A 21,268-nucleotide genomic window follows, 5' to 3' on the forward strand; every position below is an offset into this window, starting at 1 on the left:
CCAACTTGTGGGGTGATGGGCACTCTATCACCACAGCCTGGCACTAGAGCAAATCCACTTTCTGTGATGGCACCAGGAACAACCTTCAAAGACACGCTATCTTGAGCTACTCGGGAGGCTGAGGCAGGAGGATTACCTAGGCCAGGAGTGCTATTAGATCGTGACGGTGAATAGCCGCTGCATTCTAGCCTGGGCAACATAGTGAGACCCCATCTCTAAAATAAACAAACCAACAAACAAATAAATATGTTAAAATATGAATATATTATCTCGAAGAAGAATCCCCTGTTCAGGGCAGGTCAGCATTCCTAGTCCCACAAGCCTGATCTTCTAACCACAGTCCTGGCCCTGCCTCTGCCGATTCTGATGCCATAGGTCTGTCTTGGGCTCAGAAATGGTGCTTCTGAGACCCCACATGCAAGGCTCGCTTGCCCAGTGGTACGAATTGGGCTCTGGGATTCTGAGGAGACTGGACGTGACCTCAGAGCAGACAGGGACCTGGCTCTGCACTTCTCCACTGGAGCCCATTTGCTGGATGACCTTGGACAACTTGCTCAACCTCTCTGAGCCTCAGTTTCCTTAATAGTAAAGAAATGGGGCTGGGTGTGGTGGCTTCTGCCTATAATCCTAGCACTCTGGGAGGCCGAGGCGGGAGGATTGCTTGAGCTCAGGAGCTTGAAACCAGCCTGAGCAAGAGCGAGACCCCGTCTCTACCAAAAAATGGAAAAAATGATCCAAGTGTGGTGGCGCATTCCTGTAGTCCCAGCTACTCGGGAGGCTGAGGCAGGAGGATCGCTTGAGCCCAGGAGTTTGAGGTTGCTGTGAGCTAGGATGACACCACAGCACTCTGTGGTGACAGAGCGAGACTCTGTCTCAAAAAAAAAAGTAAAGAAGTGTTGATGACAGCACCAACCTCAGAGGATTGCTGTGCAGATGAAATGAGAGGATGATAGAAAACACATGCAGTGTTTGCACGTGGCCAGTGTTTAATAAACCTTAATTTCTTTTTTTCAAACTGGAGTTTGTTGAATGACAGGAAGCCACGTGACATTTTCTCAGAGCATCAATTTTACTTTATTTTAAGACAAATTTATGTGTTAAACAGACAGAAATATTTGGGAAAGAGTATAAAATTTGTATGTACTATTCATGTAGATTAGGGGCTGGCAAAGACATCTTGCTCCTGGGGTGGTGGCTTTGGGCTGCATTCCTAAGGTCTCACATTTGCAATCGTTGTCCTCAGCTTTAGAGGGATCAGGATGGGGAATTTGCAGTCTTGAATTTTGGCGTACCTGTGCCCCTTTTACAGAGAGGAAGCTGAGGCCCAGCTAGGAGAAAGAGAAGATGGATTATTAACGGCAGAACTGGGATCCCATTCTCTGCCTCAGTTTCCCCACATGTCCAAAAGCCCCGGGGCCGTGTCTGATAGAGCAGATGCTGGCTCAGCCAGGAGCTTCTCCTCGTGTTTGGCAGAAGACAGGAGCCCCTGTGCCTCCCCCAGCCTCTGAGGCCTCAGAGAAAGTTCCCAGAGAACAATTTTCTAGTGTTAATTTGTTAAGTCTTCTTACTAAGTGAGAATAGCAGCTGGTGGGGTGGACCTTGACCTGACATTAAAGTTAATTAGAAATGTCATCCTCCAGGGAACGTTTTCCCCTGAGGAGAGAAAGAGACATCAATATTTCAGAGCACCTCTGGCTTAGTGCAGAGGCCTGTCACTCTCTGAGCCGCTAGGGCTCTGCCAGCTGTCCTCCCCACTCCCCGACCTCCTCCTGGTTAGTGCCATGAAAAATTCATTTTCTCTCTTACTGGGGAGCTGCCTCAGAATCTGGGCAGAGACGTTCTGGGAAATATCAGTCAGATATGCTGCTCCCAATTCGGGCTCAACATGCTGTGTGATCTTAAGAAAGTGCCTTAACCTCTCTGGGGTCTCGGCTTTCCCACCTGTAGGGCGCACTCTCAGATTGTCTGGGTGAACACCTGGCAGATGAGAAAAGCCAGATGTTGCTACTGAGCAGCTGCTGCATGAACCCCTTAAACAGCAACGGGGCTGCTGAGGGCACAGAAAGGACCCAGAACCAGAGTGGACTTTTCCAGATCTAAGAAGCTCTGGGCCCCCAGATCTTCTGTCCCAGAGAACAAAGCTAGGGAGATTCCTGCCCACTAGGCTTCGACTATTGGCAAACTTGGTGCCCTGAGTAGCTGAAGACACAGCCAAGGTAGGCATTTTCTCAGGCTGCGTTAATAGAGGTATAATATCCAGAATTGGGGAGGAGATAGTGCTACCCCAGATCTGCATTATTCTCATTATTCAGACCAAACCCGAGATTGTGTGCTCATACCCAGAGAGGTATCCAGACAGCTCAGCGACCCTCGAGGAGTAGATGGCCAGCTTGAGTCAGGGCCAGGAAACCATACCATGGAGGCCCTCAGCCCTGAGAAGACTGATTTTGGGGAGGACATAGAGGCTGGGGAAGCAGGTGCTCACTTCTGGGCCCCAGAAGGCAGAAAGAAGACCAGAACTGTAACTGGGGGTTCTCAGGGGGATAGATTTCAACTTGAAGGAAGGCAGTGGTACACATAGCGAGAGCTGTCCGGTAGTGCAGTGGTCTGCCCGGCAGGCCGCAAGCCCCGAGGTTCTGACCAAGACCAAACCACCACTTATCAGGCTGCTGGGAGGCAGCCCTGCCCTGGCGAGGGACCCAAGGCTGTCCCCAGGAGGAACTGCTGATTCAGAGATTCCCAGACGATAACAATCAGAGCTCTCGCTTACAAAGCACCAGGCACTGCTCTGGCTGCAGCATGCGTCATAGAAGCGAGTTGATGTAAAGGGCTTGGAATGGCGGCTGGCTGTCAGTGAGGACATGTATGTGTTAGCTATTTCTAGTAATATATTTTTAACTCAGTCCTCAGAACAACTCTGCAAGGTAAGTACTATTAGTAACTCTATTATCCATATGGGGAAACTGAGGCACAGGGAAGGCCCTTGTCCAGGGTCACACAGTTATTAAGCGGCACAGCCAGAATCCCGGCTCCCACGTGCGTGCCCTCACTCACTTTGCTACACTGTCCGGGATGGTAGTGAGAAGCAGCCCACGGGAGATAGGACGTTAGGCACAGCCTCGTGGAACGGCAAGCTGGAAGGGTCAGGGCAAGGCAGGTGGCACAGGGCCCACAGTTCACGGAGTATGTGGGTCAACACCCCCGGTTCCAACCCCACTTTGGGACTGCGTAGGCTAAGCGCACAGCACGAGGCCGGCTACACGCGCCCATTCATTCATTCAGTAGTGAGGGCCCGGCCTGTTCCGGGCTCCGGGATGCAGCAGGCAAGAGAAGCCACGGCCTGGCCTCAGTGAACTCGCCTTTGAGTTGGGGACAGACCTGCATACGGGCCAACCCACCGTGCGGGGCTAGTGCTTAGACAGGGAGCGGGCTGGGCCACCAGGGTCCATGGAAAAGGGCCTGGGCTGGGGGCCACCTTTTGCACCTGCCATGTTCCGTGTCCTTGGGCAAATCGCAACCCCTCATTGGGCCTCGGTTTCCCCAGTAGTTTAACAGGGAATCTGAGTTCATGGCCTCCAAGGGTGCTTCCAGCGTGGATGTTCTGTGATCTGTGTCCTTCGGGCCTGAGAACTCCCGGTGTGGCCGGGGCGGCGTGGGCAGCGGATGAGGAAGGGGCGTAAGAGCCTCCCCTGGGCTTGGTCTCCCTCCCAGTCCAGACTGAGGATGCTGAGGGCTGAGCTCGCTCTCCGGGCAGCGTGTCCACCTGCCTCACCTGAGACTGCTCCAGCAGGCCAGCGAGCTGGCCGGGTTGAAGCCAGGCTGCGGCCCGGGGAAGGAGGGAAAGGGGGCCTATTCCTGAGGAAGCGAGGGAGCCTTCTGTCAGGGCCTGCTGGGGACCAGGACACCTGGCTTCGCATTCCTCGCCCACTGAGGCTCAGACACCCACGCGGGAGACGGGGAGAAGCTGGCCTTGCCTACCTCCCAGGGCCGATGAGGCAATCCCAGTCGGGGGAGGGGGGCTGTTGCAGAAAATGGCGGCTCCTATGATGCACACCTACTACGTGCCAGGCTTTGGGCCAGTGCTTCGTGTCCTTCGCACCACCCCATCCTCATACGACCCTGGGAGGAGGATACTGTCATCTCCCCTTGACAGACCAGCAGACAACCCTGTGGCCCACAGTCGCACAGCTTGTAAGGACCTGGGCTGGAATTTAGACGAACGTTTGTCTGAGAGCAAAGCCTGGATACCGCGTGTTCGGCTCTGCATGAATGAGGGGTGGCGATGTCCCCCTTTTACACATGTCTACCTCTCTACCAGAAAGACCAGCTGCTTGTGCTGTTTCAGTGGCAGACAGGGGAGGGCCAGGTCTCAGCAGCTGGGGTTCGTTTTGCCTAGAAAGTTCTAGACAGCTCTCTGCCTGATTCCTCTATAGCAAAAAGCTCACCCACACTGAAGGGTGAGCCCCAGTTTTGGCCATGGGGGAGCCCCTGGTTCCTGGCTATTAGTGACAGTGCCACAGTTGATCCTGTTTTGGTTCACTTGGCAAAGCAAGGTGGTGGGGTTGCATATTTTGGAGTCAAGACCTGGGTTCAAATCAGGCCTCCAGCCAGAAAGCCCACCACGTATGCTCATTGGAGGCAAAGGCTGCCAACTGAGACACTGGCCCTGCCCTGTGCAGTGGGGGGAAATCGCACAACTTTTGCACCTTTCTGGCCTCAGTTTCCTCTCCTGTGAAAGGAGGCTAACGGCACCTGTCTCCCAGGGGCAACGTAAGGACGAATGAGACAACCTGCATGAGGTCCTCAGATCCTAGCACGGGGTCTGGCACGTGACAAGGACTCAGGCAATGGTAGTTGGTCCTTCATTACTATCGCTATTATTTTATCATTATTATCGTTATTATTATTTCTATTTCTGTGTCCCCTCTGCCTTACAGTGCGGAAACAGGAAATTATAAAAGTGACAGAGCAGCTGATCGAAGCCATAAGCAATGGAGATTTTGAGTCCTACACGTGAGTCGGCTGGGCTTCTTCTGCATGTCTTGCCTGGCTCGTTGTTCAGGGGGTGCTGGTGGCTCACTTTGGGGGTCCTCGTCTCTGACCCTCATCCGCTCACTTTGCACGTGCTGTGAATCAGACCGAACTCGTATTTCTGTTTTGCATTTGGACTCGATGCTTATATTGAGCTTTCTGTTCCCAACACTTCTCTATATCTCAGTCCCCCCTCCTCCTGTCCTCCCTCCTCCTCACACCTTGTTCCCCAGGAGAAACTCCAACAAAATTCGTTTGCTTCCCCCAGGAGGGAGAGGGTGGTCACCATCATAGCATGGGCCCCTCAGGAGGCCCAGGAGCTGGGAGGGTGGGAAGGGGAGCAGGCCCCCTTCAGTCCTGCACAGTGAGCCTGAGGCCAAACCCTGGACCTCGTCAGGCCTCTGACCTCAGATGGGTAGGAGCAGAGAAGGAGCCATGAGGTGTGTACCTGCTGTGAGCAGGGGTGAGCAGAAGTCCTCAAAGCAGAATCTCAAATCCTCTGGGGAATAAGGCAGCCCACACAAAACATGCACAACTGGTCCCACCTTTGGAGGGACGGCTGTGTGCAAGGGCTGAGTCAGAACACCGCGTGCTAGTCACTCACACCTTTCCTGGTCTGGCCCAGAGCAGGCCTCAGAGGCCCTACGCTGGCCCCAAGGAGAGCAAATATTTTTGGCTTGGGGCTTAGGCCTTAACGTTTGGCCACTGCTGACAACACCTGGGTGTGGAGACCCCACATTTGCTTTTTGGTGGACAGACATCACCAACTAAGGCAGAGTGACCCTTGCCTGTTGGGTTAAGGTGAGTTGGGGATAACCTGGCTGGAGTTTGCTCTTTGGGCAGCCTGTTCCTGGTTTCCACCATGCCCAGGAGCTGAAGTTTGCCTCTCCAAGGCTTGGCAGGCCAGGTGCCTTCTAAGCGTGGGAGGGTTTTCAGCAGCAGTGGGTAGCAAAGCCTCTAGAAATTCACCACCCCCCTTTGGAGGAACAAGGAGCTTGGAAGGAGCATGTATGAAACTGAGGCTGTCGTGTACATAGATGTGTGCATGCACTTGTACACGTGGGTGCACGTTCGTGATTATGCGCACAAGGAGTGTGCACAGGTGTGTGTATATGTGTGTACCCGGATGTTGCAAAAAAGCACAGAAACAGGCCGTTAAGCTGGACTTGCAGCCACTGCTAGAAAAAGTTAAGTTGGGGTGCATCATGCCAGTGGCTCTGGAAGGGCACAGCCAGGGAGCAAGGGAAAGAGAGGTGGCCCCTGTGGCCCCTGAGCTCCTCAGTGCCATTTCTGGGGGTCCTGGGGAACCCGTTCCACCTCTGTGATATCACTTCCCTCTGACATCTGCAGCCTATTCTAGGTTCTGATCCCTTGCCATGACCTTCTGGCCCTGTGTAACCTTGAATAAATCCATTTATCTCATTGAGCCCGGTTTCCCCACATGTACAATGGAGTTGGAAGGCATGGCCTCCGAGTCCTTTCGTTCTAGGAGGCAGGAACACCAGGTACCTCCAGGAGTGAGGCTTCTGAAGTGGGGGTACTCGGTCTCCCGCACACTCAGTGCTCAGACCCCCACCCTTGCAGGATCCTGGAGCTGGAAGGGCCCTGAGCATCATCCCCCATGCCCTGGCTTAATCCAGCTGGAGAATTTGAGGTCCTGAGTGGAGAACCGAGTTGTCTGGGGTCACCCAAACAGACTGGACAGAGCAGGGACAGCACGCCCTGCAAGGGCTTCGTCCAGCTCAGACAATGCTGGGTCTGACACCCTCTTCCGGGTATCTCCAATTCCACCCTGGGTTGGGAGCTCTGGTTGTCCCAGGGCATTTTCTGTCCTTGGCTTCATTGCTATTGTCACAGAGGTCCGTATTGTGCCACAAAAGATCCCAGAGACTTGGAGATGAGAAAGAGTTTGTTCCTGCCCCCCACCTGGCCGTCAGGGTCCCCTGGAAGACTGAGATTTGGAAGGGAACAACGAGCTGAAAATACACAGTCTCTGTTTGTGAATCCTCCTCCGTCACATCCTGTGCTCCTCCCTCCCAGATATTACCTCGCCTAAGGCTACTTTCCTCATCTTGCAGAAGAGGAAACTGAGGCTCACAGTCAGGGCTGCTGCTAACAACAGGGCAACTTTGCTCAAACTAGCAAAACGTAACAGCCAGGTACACACCTGGCTTGGTGAGCAGAGGTCACTATTACGTGAAGGAAAAAGCCCACTCCTCTTTCCCCCCACCGAAGACAAATTAGAAAAAGCCCCCTCTGCATCCACTGCCCTGGGCCAGGGGGTGAAATTTGGAGAGTAGCTTTGGTGCGCCACACAACCCTGCACGACCACCCATAATGATCTTGCTTCAAGGCGTTAAGCCACTTGCTTGAAGTGTCATAAGCATTAAGTGGCAGAGCCAGGACCTGCACCCAGGCTTCCTGGCTGTACGTGGCAGCGAGCGGTCAGCGACCTGCACTTTACAGCTTGCCACCCCTTCCCGTCCACTAACCCCAAGGATCCCGTGAGGGGGGTGCGGTCGTTCCCCTTTCTCAGGCTCCCCCTCCGAGAGGCCAGCAAGAAGCTGCCCCAGCCCCTCTTTCCTCTGGCTTCTTTCCCCCAGGAAGATGTGCGACCCCGGCATGACGGCCTTTGAACCCGAGGCCCTGGGGAACCTGGTCGAGGGTCTGGACTTCCATCGATTCTATTTTGAAAACCGTGAGCAATCCCTTCTCTCTGGGGTGCCTGTTGTCTGCTCTCGTTCCGTGTCCTGCCGGACGGCACAGCAGGGTGACGGGCAGGGCCCCAGGGGCAGCTCAGGAGCCAGCGAAGAGGAAGATCCCGTGTGGACAGGGGTTGGTACCCTCTTGGTTCCCTCTCCTAACCCTGGCCCATCAACTGCCAGCTGTCTCCCCTGTGGTTGAGGATGGGGCGAGGGGGGTCCCAGAGACCAGGGAAACACAGGACAAGCCCTCCCAGGCCTCTCCAGGGAGGCTTCCCATTGGCTCATGCACCCAAGTTATGGTCATCTTGATGCCCAAGGCTATCCCAGCTGCCCAGCTGGTCACAATCTGGCTCGGCGGGTTGTGGGTGGGCAGTTTGGGAAAGAGGAGAGGACAGTGAGCTCACACTGCTGTGCCCTGCCTGTTTGTCTAGGTTTCTGTCCTGCATGTCTGTCCTTCCTGGGCCTCTCCTTTGCAGGAGAGACCTTGGCAGCTTTGCAACCAGGGGCTGTCAGGGGGTTGAGGCTGGGCCTGACCTAGGATGCTTTTTGCCTGTATCTGTGTCTCCCCCGGCCAGGGATCAGACAGGGATGAAACAAAGGGCATACAGGTTAGGATCACACAGCTTAGGACAGGGAGGAAGGACCTGAGAGGTGGTAGATCCAGGGTTCCCCAAAGTGAAGGGCATGAACCACTGAGGCTACACAGGGTGATTCCAGGTATATCTAGGCACCGCTTGAAACAGCATTGTTTTACACAGTGAGAAAGCTGCTCCCTTTTAAATCTCTTTCAGTCCTCTGGCTCCACCAAGGGGAAAGGCTCAGCTGGGCGGTAGCCTGTCTTTAACACTTTGCCACTTCCTAACTTCCTTCGTCATCAAAGAGTGAGCAAATCTCAGGCTTGTCTAGTAGGCAAGAGTATGGAGCAAGGATTATATGACTTTCTTTTCTTTTCACTGGCCTTATTATTAAAATTTTATTCTGTGATATTGATTGTTCATTAATAATCATGCTAGAAATTTTTTTAAAAATAAATTTATATAAATCAGTAAAGTGAATTGATTCAGGGAAATATTTTAATCAGGGAAAATATTTTAATGAAGTCAATACAGGTGGCACTTGTATATATATGGTAAAAATAGCAAAGGTGGTACTTCAAAAATAACGCAGAAGTCAGATCTAATCCCAATATTCATCATACAGAAGAGGAAACTGAGGCCCAGAGGGGGAAAGTGACTTGTCCAAGGAATCCAGAAAGCTGGTGGCAGAACCTGGACCCGACTCCCGTGGTGCCCCTTTCCTTCCCTGTGCCACCTGCTCTGTCCCCATGCACGTTAGCAAACCCGAGCTGGGACTGACACTGCCCTCCTGGCCTGCACCCTCTCTGGCTGAATTTTTTAGAGTTTAGAGGCTCAAGGTCACCCCCAAAAAAGCTGTGAAGAAGAAAGCTACGTCTTCCTTTAATAAACCAAACTCTAATTCTGCAAGGCTAGCAATGAAGATTGAATTCTCATGCGAAGAGAGGTCTCTATCACCCTGGAGCTCCCTCTCTGATCACTGTGGCCGCCATTCTGCGTTCTGTCCTCTGGGGGCGCTGGTTCCCAGAGTGAACTTGACAGTCCCACAAAACAGAGCGGAGAGCAGGCTAAGGCCCAGCTCTCAAGGCTCGGGGAGGCAAAGGGGATAAACGCAGGAGAAGACCAAGTAGCCTGCGCTTGCCTGGGATCAGTGGGCCCGTCTTAGCACCACCCCCAGATTCTAGGTTTAAACATCCGGTTGCTTCAAAGGCAGACCCCACAAAAGCAAGACCCAGAGCAGCTGCGTGGGTCTGGCCAAGCCCCACCCTCCAGATGCCTGGCTTTTCCTGCTGAGGACCTGGCCCTGTCTCCCACCTGTCCACAAAAGCAGATATTAGAAGCCTCTTATAATTTCAAAAGACACCACGTTAGGGGGCATTTCTTTACAAATGCTCCTCAGGACCCAGTTCTTACTGATAACAGTATGGCCCAGTCCCCTCAACCATGCTAAGCTCCATTTGTCACTCCTGGGATTGTTCTAGATTGTCCTAACTCAGCCCCACCTGGAGACTGACTTTTTGTAGACTCCACTGCATCTTTCTCAGGAACTGGCCCAGGTTGGGACAAGTCAGACTGTTTCTCTGGACCTCAGTTTCCATATCGGCTACGTGGACACACTGAAATAGATGGTCCCGTGTGCCTCCAGCCCTAAATGCCGCCAGGGACACTTATAGAGGCTGCCTTAAATTCTGTAGTTGGGCCACCGGGTGACCTCTGACCTCTGAGGTCACTCCCAAGTCTGTGGTGCTAAAACTCTATATTCTGTATCTCTGACAGCCCAGAGTTCTAAGTCTGTTATTCTTCACGTCTAACACTTGGTGATTTTACGTCCTTTACCCAAAGCCTGGGCGTAGTGTGATTATAGTATTAGGGGGTGTGTGCTATTGACTGCTTTCTGCAATTTTGGGGGAGAAGAAGACATTTTACATTCTTCAGGAAATACGAGGCTCACAAACATGGCTGGGCATCAGAATCAGGGGGTGGGGACGGGGAAGGGAACTTTTTAATATCACAGATTCTTGAATAGGGCCCTGTAAAGGCAGGGGTGGGGAACTTGTGTTTTAAGCCAGCTGTCCACTGATTCAGACCTCCACGCAGGCTGCGCTAAGGGAAGGGCTCCTCTCAAACCCAAGATCCTGACCACCGCTCTCCAACCCCTCCGTGGGTCATCGTCTCTCTACGCTTTTGTTTTCTGCATTGATGAAAAAATCTGAGTTTCTATAATAACAATAATAATAATGGTGGGTCTCATATTTCATATAGTGGGAGCTTGCGTCAGGTGCTGTGTCAGCTCTATCGTGATTACAAGGGTTATGCATTCCTCCCGTGATTCTGGAAAGCTCCATGACCACCAATACCATCCTTATAATCGCAAGGTTCTCAGATTCTGCGATTCTAATGTCCCCCCAGGTTTCCACGATCTATGTATCTACAGTGGCGGTGGCAGACGGACGGCCCATGGGCCATATCTGGACTGCAGATATGTTTCATGGGGCCTGCATGATGTTTTAAATTTGAATTAAATGCCGGTAATTAAAAATGAAGAGTTTCCATGTAAAAATCCAGATTTCCAGATTCTCTTGAAATCGGCACGGGTCCCACTTACTCACCTTGTAGCCACCAGGCAAGCTGTGTACAGGGCGCCCTCTTTAGATGGCACACGGTGTTTATACACCACCGTCCTCATCTCTCCCTCACGCCCCTTGACCCGAGGCAAAGGGTCAGTTGTCATTCAGCATCTTATACTCAGCTCAGCCCCTCGTTTATGCGCCTGCCTGGCGCCTGGAGGGATCTGGGTTCGAGACTGGTCTAGGCTCATCTGTAATCTTCCTGGCCCTAGACTTCTGTGTGGCTGAGAGGCTGTGATTCTAAAATACCATTTCCTTTGTTCGAAGAATGTGGCCTGTCTGCAATCCACGGTATCTAAGCCGGGACGTGATGTCCCTGTTACCTAGAAGTTCTGCCTTGACTCCCAGGTCGCTGAGCCCTGTCCCAGAGCCTCCTTCCTGCAAGGGAGGCAGGCAGAGAAGCCTCTGTTGCGAGGGTTGCTGGGAGTTGAGAAAGTGAAGAAAGTGAGGCAGGAGGCCCCTGTTGTATCTCCTCTGCCCCTCCCGTCCCCGCCTCCAGTGTGGTCCCGGAACAGCAAGCCGGTGCACACCACCATCCTGAATCCCCACATCCACCTGATGGGCGACGAGTCGGCCTGCATCGCCTACATCCGCATCACGCAGTACCTGGACGCCAGCGGCATCCCCCGCACCGCCCAGTCCGAGGAGACCCGCGTGTGGCACCGCCGGGATGGCAAATGGCAGATCGTCCACTTCCACAGATCCGGGGCGCCCTCCGTCCTGCCCCAGTAAGAGTCCCTCCTTCCCACCCCCCAGAGGGATCTAGAGGAATGGGGGGTGCCAACCTGGGTGGGGGGGTCATGTAGGGGAAGCAGGCTGCTGCCTTCAGCTTCTGAAAGGCTGCAGAGTTGCGGGGGGTGGAGACCCCAGGAACGAGCGGGCCCGCGGGTCTGGCGGGGAGTGGGCAGGAGCCCTGGGAGGCAGCTTGCACCGTCTTGGGCGGTGGGTGGCTTGGCTGCCCGACCTAAATCATGTGCCCTCAGAAGCACCCACACTCGTGTCTTTCAGTTGAAGCACCAGGCCGGGGTCACTGCGTTGCTGTGCCGCGGAGATCCACTCTTTGTCCGTGGAATGTGGCTGCTGGTTCTCCCACTTGGATTTGGCTGGAATTCCCCCCATCGCGTACCCCACCACTGTCAGCTGTGTACCTGCATCAGGAAAACCTGCTTGTTCAGAAAAGCCATCACAACTTCAAAGCAAATGGCCAGATCTCCCACCCCCTACCTCCCACTCTCGCTCTCTCTCCCCTGCCAGGGCGGGGCTTCCTCAGACCTGGGTGCTGGCCCTCCTCCCGCGCTGCAGGCTGGCATGCCTGCCCCGGCTGGGGAGAAGGAGGGGCGAGGGGGCGAGGAACAGGGTGTCCGCCTGTCCCTCTCACGGATCTCTCCTCTTCTGGGGGTCCCCAAGGAAGGGTAGATGAATCCCCAGCCCCCCGAGGGAGAGGGTGAGAGAGGAGCAGAAGCCAGGAGCCTCCCGCCTCAAACTGCTTCCCCAGCTCTTCTCCCCTCCTGTCCTGGCCTCACAGTGGTCTGCGTGGAGCCTTCCCTTGGCGTGGGGGGGCGCCACCCTCTCAGGGGCCCCCACTGCTTCCTGCTTCCTTCGGGTGAAGTTCACCTCCAGCATTAGCCCACCCACCCTGCCCTTCCATCATCCCTGGAGAATTCCAGCTGCGTCTTATCTCAGAGAGGAAATCTAATTGTCTTGGGGGGGCAAAAGAAAGCAACGTTTAGGTATCACTTCTACTTGGACCGCATGCCTTTTTATAGCCAAACTTCTGTGTATTTCGTAAATGAATTTCGCGTTAACGGATATTTATGTAATAACTAGACCTCTCAAATTATTGTGAGAATGGTTGGGTTCGGAAGGCGGGTAGGAAGAGGGGTGAGGGGTAGTTTTTTTCTGTTCTAGATTTTTTTTTTTTTGTTTGGTCATCTCTGAGGTGGACCCTGTCACCTGTGGCTATCTGGGGCCGAGGTGGACTTCAGCCCCAGGGAGAAGGGCCTCTCTGCCATTTTGGTCCCAAGGTAAGCTGATGCAGGCGTTCCTTCCGGGACTGTGGAAGCATCAGATGGCAGCACCCACTAGGAAACAGCAAGGCAGGGCAGAGAGGGGGAGGGAGCTTGTCAGGATGGAAATATCTGGACTTTTCTTTGCTTCCCTTTCACACTGGGGTCCTCCCTACTGCACTTCCTGGGATCTCATGTCACCATCTCTGTGTGCTGCCCCAGCGCCCCCCGCCCACCTCTGGGGGGCCCATGAGCATGTGTCTTCATCACCTCTCTCCCCACGGCGTCGGATGGCAGAACACTGGGGATTTCTACTCGCCACGCCTCATCCTGCGGCCTCGGGTTTGCACTCTTTCTTTTCCTCTTGCCCTCTTCCCCCGGGATTGACTCTGATGTGGAATACCGTGGCACACCCACTAGGATCTACTGTCTGCACTGTTTTCTTTGCATGACTTTATATGCAGTAAGTATGTTGAAAAAAAACAAAAAGAAGAAAAACACTCAACAAAACCAATCTACATGTTTTGAACAAAAAAAAAAAAATAGAGGTTGTATTCTCAGTGTCCAACTCGGAATTATGTTGCTGCCTCTCTGTGCTTTTGGCCTCTGTGTGGCCGTGTTTTGCCAGCATGAGATACTGTCTCCTCTGGAGGATTTTAGGGGAGGAAGAGCCACATCCCCAGGGATTTGGAGGAGGCTCTGGTACCCCCAACCCTCCTGGGTGTTCTTGGTTGGAGCAGAACTGGTGAGGATGTGAGGATGTTTGATCCAGGACTTTCTGAGTTTTCCCCGACCATGAGCTGTCTGCTGGGCTCTTTTCTCAAGTCCCGCTGCCCGGACACCGGTGAGACAGGCTGGGTGGGGGCTACAGGCCAGGAAAGAGGCCGCCCCCGCCTCCTGGTTTCCAAGCTGGTCCATCACTGGCCTCTGTTCTCGGCAGAGACCTTGCCCAGAGGGCTTCCCAGGAAGGCCCAGTGATCCCATTGTCCCAGCAGCAAAACCACCTGTCCCCCTCGTGAGCTGCCTGTTCCCTACAGCCATCCCCGGCCAAAGGTGAAGGTGCCTTTGCCAGGGGATGCTACAATCACAGAGGCAATGTCTGAGCCCTTCTTTCGCCTCAGTCTCCCCATCGGTTAAAAGGGTTAAGTGTTGTTATCCGGCCGATGGAGGATCAGATGTAGGGTGACGCAAAGCCCAATGTACCTGTGAGAACTAGCGGGCTTAGCCCCTGGCGGGACTCCTCCTGTTTACTTCTGGACCTGGCCAGTCCCCCTCCCCTCCCCCACCTGCCCTTCATCCCCCTCTTTGGTGCCTGTCAACTGCTTATCAGCAGTGGACTGCAGGGGAGAGAGAGCAGTAGTTTGGGGGTTAGCAGGCTTCAATTCCCAGCTCTGACCACACCTGCTGTGTGACCTTGCGCAAGTCCTCTCTCCTCTCTGGGCCTTGGTTTCCCCACCAGAGGAAACTGAGCTGGAGGACCCCAAGGTCCTGCCTTTCATTGGCTGACACACCTCCTGTCCACCGTGCCCCTCTCCAAGTGCTGGAGAAGTGGAGGCACGTCCCTACCCCAGGTTGACATGGCCCCACCGGGAAGGCCACGCCTGTGGGTGGGCAGCGACCTGGTGCAGATCACAGGGCACCAGACTGATCCTGAGGCAGCAGGCAGGGGACACTGGCAGAAAAAGCTGCCCAGAGCCCATCCTCAGCAGACAAACTCCGTGCTCCTCCAAACATCCTGTAGATGCAAAAAAAATCCAAACCCAAGTCAAAACCTAGGCTCCAGCGTGCAAATCTGTTTACAGGAAAGTAATCTCCTGGGTTTGTGCCCACCATAGTGCAAATCCTGACCCGTGGCCTCCTGTCTCCCTTCAAAGGGAGACCCTTTGGGGGGATGTGTTGCCAGACTCCCCATGCTGGTTTCTTTGTTACTATTTGTTTGGGGTTTTGTTTCAGTTCTTTTTCTTTTCTTTTCTTTTTTTAAAATACGTGGCTGTGAACTTGAATGACCACTGCTCAAACTTTCTGCTACTGGGGGAGGGGGGCGGGAAGGGAAGAAGGGGTGTCTGTTTTATTCTTGGTGTTTTCAGTGCAATAAATAGCTACAAACTTCTGTGCACTCCACGTCTACTTGTCTTGGTCAAGTCCCTGTACGGGGAGGTTTTTGTTTGTTTCCTGTTCTACCACTGCTCCCTTGCAAAATAAAAGTCCTAGTCTTCATTCTGATTGGGCCAACCTAGGTCACATGCTAAAGGCTGAGCCAATCACTGTGGGATTATATCTGGCCCTTGTGCCCCACCCTCAGAGCCAGGGATCCAGTCGGCTTCCTCCTGGCCACATGGAATTACCCTCAACAAGAGCAAGGCAGGCCAGGCACCGTGGCTCATACCTGTAATCCTAGCACTCTGGGAGGCCGAGGCGGGCGGATCGGATCATTTGAGCTCGGGAGTTCGGGACCAGCCTGAGCAAGAGCGAGACCCCGTCTCTACTAAAAAAAATAGAAAGAAATTAGCTGGACAACTAAAAATATATATATATATAAAATTAGTTGGGCATGGTGGTGGCGCATGCCTGTAGTCCCAGCTACTTGGGAGGCTGAGGCAGGAGGATTGCTTGAGCCCAGGAGGTTGAGGTTGCTGTGAGCTAGGCTGACGCCAGCCACTACACTCTAGCCGGGGCAACAGAGTGAGACTCTGTCTCAAAAAAAAAAAAAAAATAAAACCAAGAGCAAGGCGGTGGGTATGGGTTGCCCCAAACATCCAGGAGCTAGGGTCTCCCTTGGTCCTTGGGGTAAGGTTCTCCTCCTCCAGGCCTCTGTTTCCCTTGTTCAATGAAGAGGTTATTCCAGAAGTCCCTGCACCCGTTCTCTTCCCTCTACCCAACCGCACAGACAGAGCACCCAGACAGCGGTTGGGAGAACAGGGAGGAGAGGAAGGGTCTCTTCCCATGAACATATTTTGGGCCAAGTGCTTGGGGCAGGGGCCTTGGGGCCAGAGAGCAGGATGGCGTGAGAATCCCCATTGGCTGAGGGGAGGCTCAGTGCCACATCAGAGGCCACTTTGGTCCTCCGAGTCCGAGCTGCTGGACTCTGGCTGGCCAAGCCTGGGCATTGATGCAGGGGCTTTGGCCCCTCCGGCCACGATAGAGGATCAACCTTCCAGGCTGCTGCTGGGGGATTTTCAGTGCTAAAACCAGGATAGTACTAGGCGAACCAGGCGAGTGGGTTAGCCGAAGCTGGGACCACACCCCGCAGAGGCCTAGATTCCACGAGGCCACGGGGATGTATCCACGGGAGCCCACAGTCCCCTGTAGACCATGGTCCGGGTGCCTGGGCCCCCAGAGTCCCTGCACCAGCCACTTTCTGGGCCTGTGGGGTGTTCATGGGGGAGCGTCTGTGGGGATGTGCCTCTTGCACACACGTGAGGACCTTCGCAGTGAGAGCGCAGGCCAAGGCCGAGGAGAGCAAGAGGGGCCTGGGGGGTTCCACTTGCACCCTTGCCCGGGAGCCCACCGGTGTTAGCGCCAGGACCGCTCCCAGCTCCACCTTCACACGCCCCAGGACTTCCCGCCTGGGCAGAGGGGTTGAGGGCGCCGGTGGCCATTGCACACATTCGCCACCAGGTGGCAGCACAGGAGCAGGTTACAGGCGGCCCTTGGCGCCGCCCCACCCCCTTCCCGCCGCGCCGCATCTACCATGTTCTGGGAGGGCCCGGTTGTCCTCAAGAGACGTCCGTTAAGTCTGAAAAAGTACCAGCGCCACTTAAAGACACTATTATTATTTCACAGAAGCATGGCGCTTTACAGTTCACAAAGTGCTTTCACAGCACCTCTTGTCCCAGTTCCAACGGCCCTATTTTGAGGATGAAAACAATGATATGTGGAGGCCGAACTTTCTAACTCAGCACAGCGCTCTGCGCCCCCCGGGCCTATCCTCGCCCTGGCCTGTGCTTCCCGGTCCCTGTCTCTGGACAGCCGGCACATAGTCACTGGGATTCTCACATACTCACCTCCCTTTAACCCTCTGTCCTCTTCCAGCTGCTGCCCCGTCTCTCAGTTGTCTACACCCGCAGCCTGCATACTCCACACCTTCAGCAGAGGGCTGCCCCCCAACCCCATTCTCTTGCTCAGAGCATTGCAACAGCTCCTGACCCTTCAGGACACAGCTCCAGCATCTTCTTCTCTGGGAAGCTTCCCCTGACTCCCCAGCACACTCTGGGGTCGGTCCTTCCACAGGCTTCCGTAACTGCCTCCGCCTACCTCACCACAGGTCTCTGGTTTAAAGTCACTTAACTAATGTCTACAAAGCGTGTGCACCTTGAAGGCAGGACGGCCTCTTGCCTGTGCTCAGGATGCAGGCAGCAGGTATCATCAGCCTTGCAGAGAGCAGAGCCCTGGCAGGTGTGTGCCGCTGGAGCGAGGGAGGAGCAGATGCTGGGTGGGTACAAGTATTTCACCCGCCTCTGCAGTCACATGGCTAACACCTCCTGGGTGCTGACCAAGTGCTCCCTCAGTGCTCAGCACAGCCCTTGCGGTGGGCGCCATTATTCTCTTCATTCCATGAAAGAGGAGACTGTGCTGCCCAAGGGGAAGAGAACCTGCCAGAGACGGCCCAGGGCACGAGGGAGGGAGGTGAGACTGGGACTTCCCTGGGACAGGCTGCAGCTGGGCTGAGCTGCAAGGGGGGCTCAGGGATGAGCTCGACCTGTCTCCTGTCCCCCAGGAATCCCCGATGCCATTCCAGACAGCGAGAGACATGCAGAAAGCAAGATCCCAGGGCAGACCAGGATGGGGCTGGACCTGGAGCTACAAAGCGCACAGCAGCCCAGAGGAAGCAGGAGGAGGAAAGACAGTGATGGGGCTGTGGGGGCCACAGCAAAGGCTGAGAGCCCAGAACACGTAGGGGTGGCGGCTGAGAGGAGAACAGGCTTGGGAGGAGGCTGGAAATGTCAGAGGGCCGAGTGAGCCCGCATCAGCCACGGGATGGGTGTGCCTTTCCAGGGCACGGGCCGGCCCCCAGCAGTGGACATGGCCTTCTCCAGACCTGGGTCGTAGCCAATCCTTAGGAAACATCCCGCAGCAGATGGTGGGAGTGTTTGCCCAGCGCAAGGTGGGCGGGTCCGGCGCTGCGGGAATCGGCCCCTCTCCTTGTGTTTCCTCCTGAGGGCAGCCCCACTCTCCCTTCTCCACCTCGGCCACCAAGGTCTCAGACGCCACTTCCCTCCGGGCAGCCTGGTCCGGCCATCCCTTCCCCGGCCCAGGGCCTCAGCTGAAGGTGGAGGGAGTTAGGGGGAGCTACAGGTGGACTGTCCCTTCCCCGCAAGGAAAAAGGGGGGATTATCACCATTTTCTCCCAATGTGACCTTGGATGGGTCATGTCCCCTCTCTGGGCCTTAGTTTCCTCATTATTACAATGACATTGAACCCGTGGTCCCCAAATAGAGGAACTGAGCTGGCTGCTGCCGAATTACCAGGGAGTTTGCTAAAAATACAGATGTTTCTGGCCCCACCCTCGATCATTCTGGGCAGGGGTCCAGGCAGCTGTAGTTTTAGTAAGCACCCAGGTTTGGGAACCCTGCATTGAGCACCCCTCCCCCAGTCCCCCCGAGTCACAATGGGAACCTGAAGATACAGTTATCGGGTTCTCCCTGCCTCAGGCTTCCCGCTGCCTGTCCTCCTCCCTGACTCAGCTAAATCAATATTGACCGAAGGCCCCTCCGCTGCCTCTAACTCCTCCCCAAGCGTAGAAGCTCTCTGAGACCCTGACCCTGGATCAGCAGAGTCAAGGTCAAAGCAAGGCTTGGGACCAGGATGGTGTTGCTGCTGTGCCCACTCCCACCCCACTTTGGCTGGGCATCCCAGCTGACTGGAGAAACCGTCAGGGCTCCCAGCCACTCCTCCAGCTCATCCCGCAGGAGGAATAAAACTTCCTTCCCACCAGCCAGAGCCAATGCCACATCCATCTCTGAAGAAGGGGCTGCTGCTCCCCTCCCCAGCTCCCTGGGCGTGGTCCTAGCAGAAGGCTGAAAGGGGGCGGGTGGAGGCAGAGGGCCCCCTCGCTCGCCTCTCTCCCCCAGGCACCTCTGTGGGGCTCGCTGTTCCTGTTCAACCCATTCATCTCCCAGATGGGGACACCGAGGCCTGGCTCCAAGGCACATTGCCATGGAACTGGATGGTGCCCTGAGCCTCCAGCGCGGCCTGTCCCTGGCTCCAGCCATGCCAACCCCCAACCTCCTTCTCCCTGGGCTAAGCCTCAGTTTCCTCAACTGTACAAGGAACAGCTGGCTAACGAGAACCGCCCCATCTAGAAGGTTTCTACATGCCATGTTTTGCTCTAAGCAGTCTGATCATTTTTTAAAACTATATATTGAGCCTCTATATTATCTCATTTAATCCCCCGCAAGGCAAAAACTATTCTCCCCATTTTACATCTGAGGACACCGGGGTTGGGAGAGGTGAAGTAGCAGATTCAGCTGCACCGTGGAGCTGGGATTCCACTCTGACCAGTGGGTGTCCAAGTCCTCCTTGGCCCCTACCGGCTGCAGTTCTCTAGGGATTGCAGCTCACAGAGGCTGTGCACTTGAGCGGGAAAAGGCTTTTTTCCCCAAACAAAGAGTGCTCCTGGATGGGAGAGCAGAGAGGAGGCCTCCCTGTGGCCGGAGGGGCGGGCTGCTGCTCTGTCCTGGGGGAGCAGGCCCAGGCGGCAGGAAGTCAGGCAGAGATGGAGCGGGGGTATGCTGGCCAAGGATCCGAGGGCGGGCAGGCAGCCCTGGACACCCTTCCAGGGCAGGACCAGCGTCAGTGAGGCCCCAGGCCCCGGAGGGAGTGGCCTGGAGCTCAAGGAACCAAACTTTCCATGAGCCACCAGCAAAAAATGAGTCTGGAGGAGAGAGTCCACCGCAGACCCTGAGGCTCCGCCACCAAGGGTCACGTGGGATCCGGAGGGGCCTGACACCGTCTTAACTCTTTGCTGGTTATCCCCAGAGCCACCAAAGAACTGCGTTCAGTTCGACGCTCCATCCTGCAAAGCTGCAAACCAGCCCCGTGTGGTCACTGGGGGGACTGAGAGATGAGGACAGTCCAGTCTCTGTCCTGGAGGAGTTGGTGGTGGGGCAGGACTGTGGACACAAATGTGTTCCTTCCATCAACAAGTGTGTGTCACATGCCCACCGAGACCCTGTGCTGGGGCCCTGCAGCACCAACCCAAAGCCGGGCGATGCTGCCGAGAAGTTAGAGTTATTTCCCGTGTTTTACAGGTAAAGAACCTAAAGCTTAGAGAGGTTAAGTGACTTCCCCAAGACCGCACAGCCAGGCAGGAGCAGAGATGAGAATGAGCTCTCTGCACAACGCCCTGCTGCTGCCCCAAAGTGCTCTGGGGTCCAAGAGGCACGATGTAAGAGTCTTAACTACACAGAAATAAAATACATTGTCTCAGAAGGACACGAGCGCCCTGGGCAGGCAGGGCTGGGCTGTCGGGAATCGCCAGATGTGGGACTGAGTCAGACCCCTGAAGACTCTGGAGGCACATCTGGCTGGGGACGGAGGAAGGCTTACGGAGGAGGGGTACTTAGGAGAGACTTGGGAGGATGGCGAGGATCCCGAGAGGTGCCTGGAAGTCGTCGGAGCAGGGCGGAAGGCACTGCCTAAGTGAAGGCCGGGGGGCAGCACAGCCTGGGCCTGCTCAGGGCACAGTGTGAAGACGAACTGGGCTGGTGATGGAGCGGAGCCCAGGGGGCAGGGCCTACCGAGGACCAAACACTGAGGCAACCAAACCAGTGTGACCCCCGGTGTCTGGTGGCCCTCGCTTGGCCTTGGGAACACGGCTGACGCTAACGGTGTGGGGAGGAGCCCCTCCTCTGCTCCCCTCACCCCTTCCCCTCCATGTTTGCTCTCAGAGATCACAGGCTGGAGGTGACTGCAGATGCTCCAGTGCCTCGTCTCAGCGTCTCCTGGCACCCAGGGGACACCTCTGACCAGACCCAGAACAGGAATGAAGGGCCCAGGGCACCTTCCCCACAGGCGCGTGAGCTGCCCCCAGGGCTCCACGGCAGCCTCCCACGTTCAGGTATCCACGGACACAGATCGCAGGGGTCGGATGAGACGGGACAGGGAGGCTCGAGTGAGGGGAGAGCCCTGGGCCTGCCTCAGCCCCCATTCCCACCTAGGTCGTCGGGCAAGCCCTGGCCCTGCTCACCCCCTAAGTCTGCAGAGCAGTCAGCCTGCGGGGAGGTGACGGGAGGCCCTGATTGAGCCATCCTGTTTCACAACTTCTGAATCAGTTGTCCACATTTCAAGTTAGGAAATCCCCATATGAACCCAGCTTTCCAGCC

General features: G+C 55.2%; 2 protein-coding genes across 2 annotated transcripts in view; one reads left to right on the top strand and one right to left on the bottom strand.

Annotated features, from left to right (window-relative positions):
• The window catches only part of CAMK2A (calcium/calmodulin-dependent protein kinase II alpha), a 61,990-nt gene extending 49,821 nt beyond the window's left edge, over positions 1-12,169 (top strand). The window contains exons 16-19 of the mRNA XM_012658227.1: positions 4,938-5,013; positions 7,635-7,729; positions 11,438-11,666; positions 11,947-12,169. Coding sequence (XP_012513681.1) covers positions 4,938-5,013; positions 7,635-7,729; positions 11,438-11,666; positions 11,947-11,950 — 404 coding nt within the window. The 3' untranslated portion in view covers positions 11,951-12,169. The remainder of the gene's footprint in view (positions 1-4,937; positions 5,014-7,634; positions 7,730-11,437; positions 11,667-11,946) is intronic.
• The window catches only part of SLC6A7 (solute carrier family 6 (neurotransmitter transporter), member 7), a 28,626-nt gene continuing 19,241 nt past the window's right edge, over positions 11,884-21,268 (bottom strand). The window contains exons 15-16 of the transcript XR_001138072.1: positions 17,204-17,349; positions 11,884-12,086 (exon numbers count right to left, since the gene is read on the bottom strand). The gene's annotated coding sequence lies outside the window, so the exon portion shown is untranslated. The remainder of the gene's footprint in view (positions 12,087-17,203; positions 17,350-21,268) is intronic.

Source organism: Propithecus coquereli, unplaced genomic scaffold (genome assembly GCF_000956105.1).
Source record: "Propithecus coquereli isolate 6110/MARCELLA unplaced genomic scaffold, Pcoq_1.0 Scaffold58, whole genome shotgun sequence".
NCBI classification, from domain to species: Eukaryota; Metazoa; Chordata; class Mammalia; order Primates; family Indriidae; genus Propithecus; species Propithecus coquereli.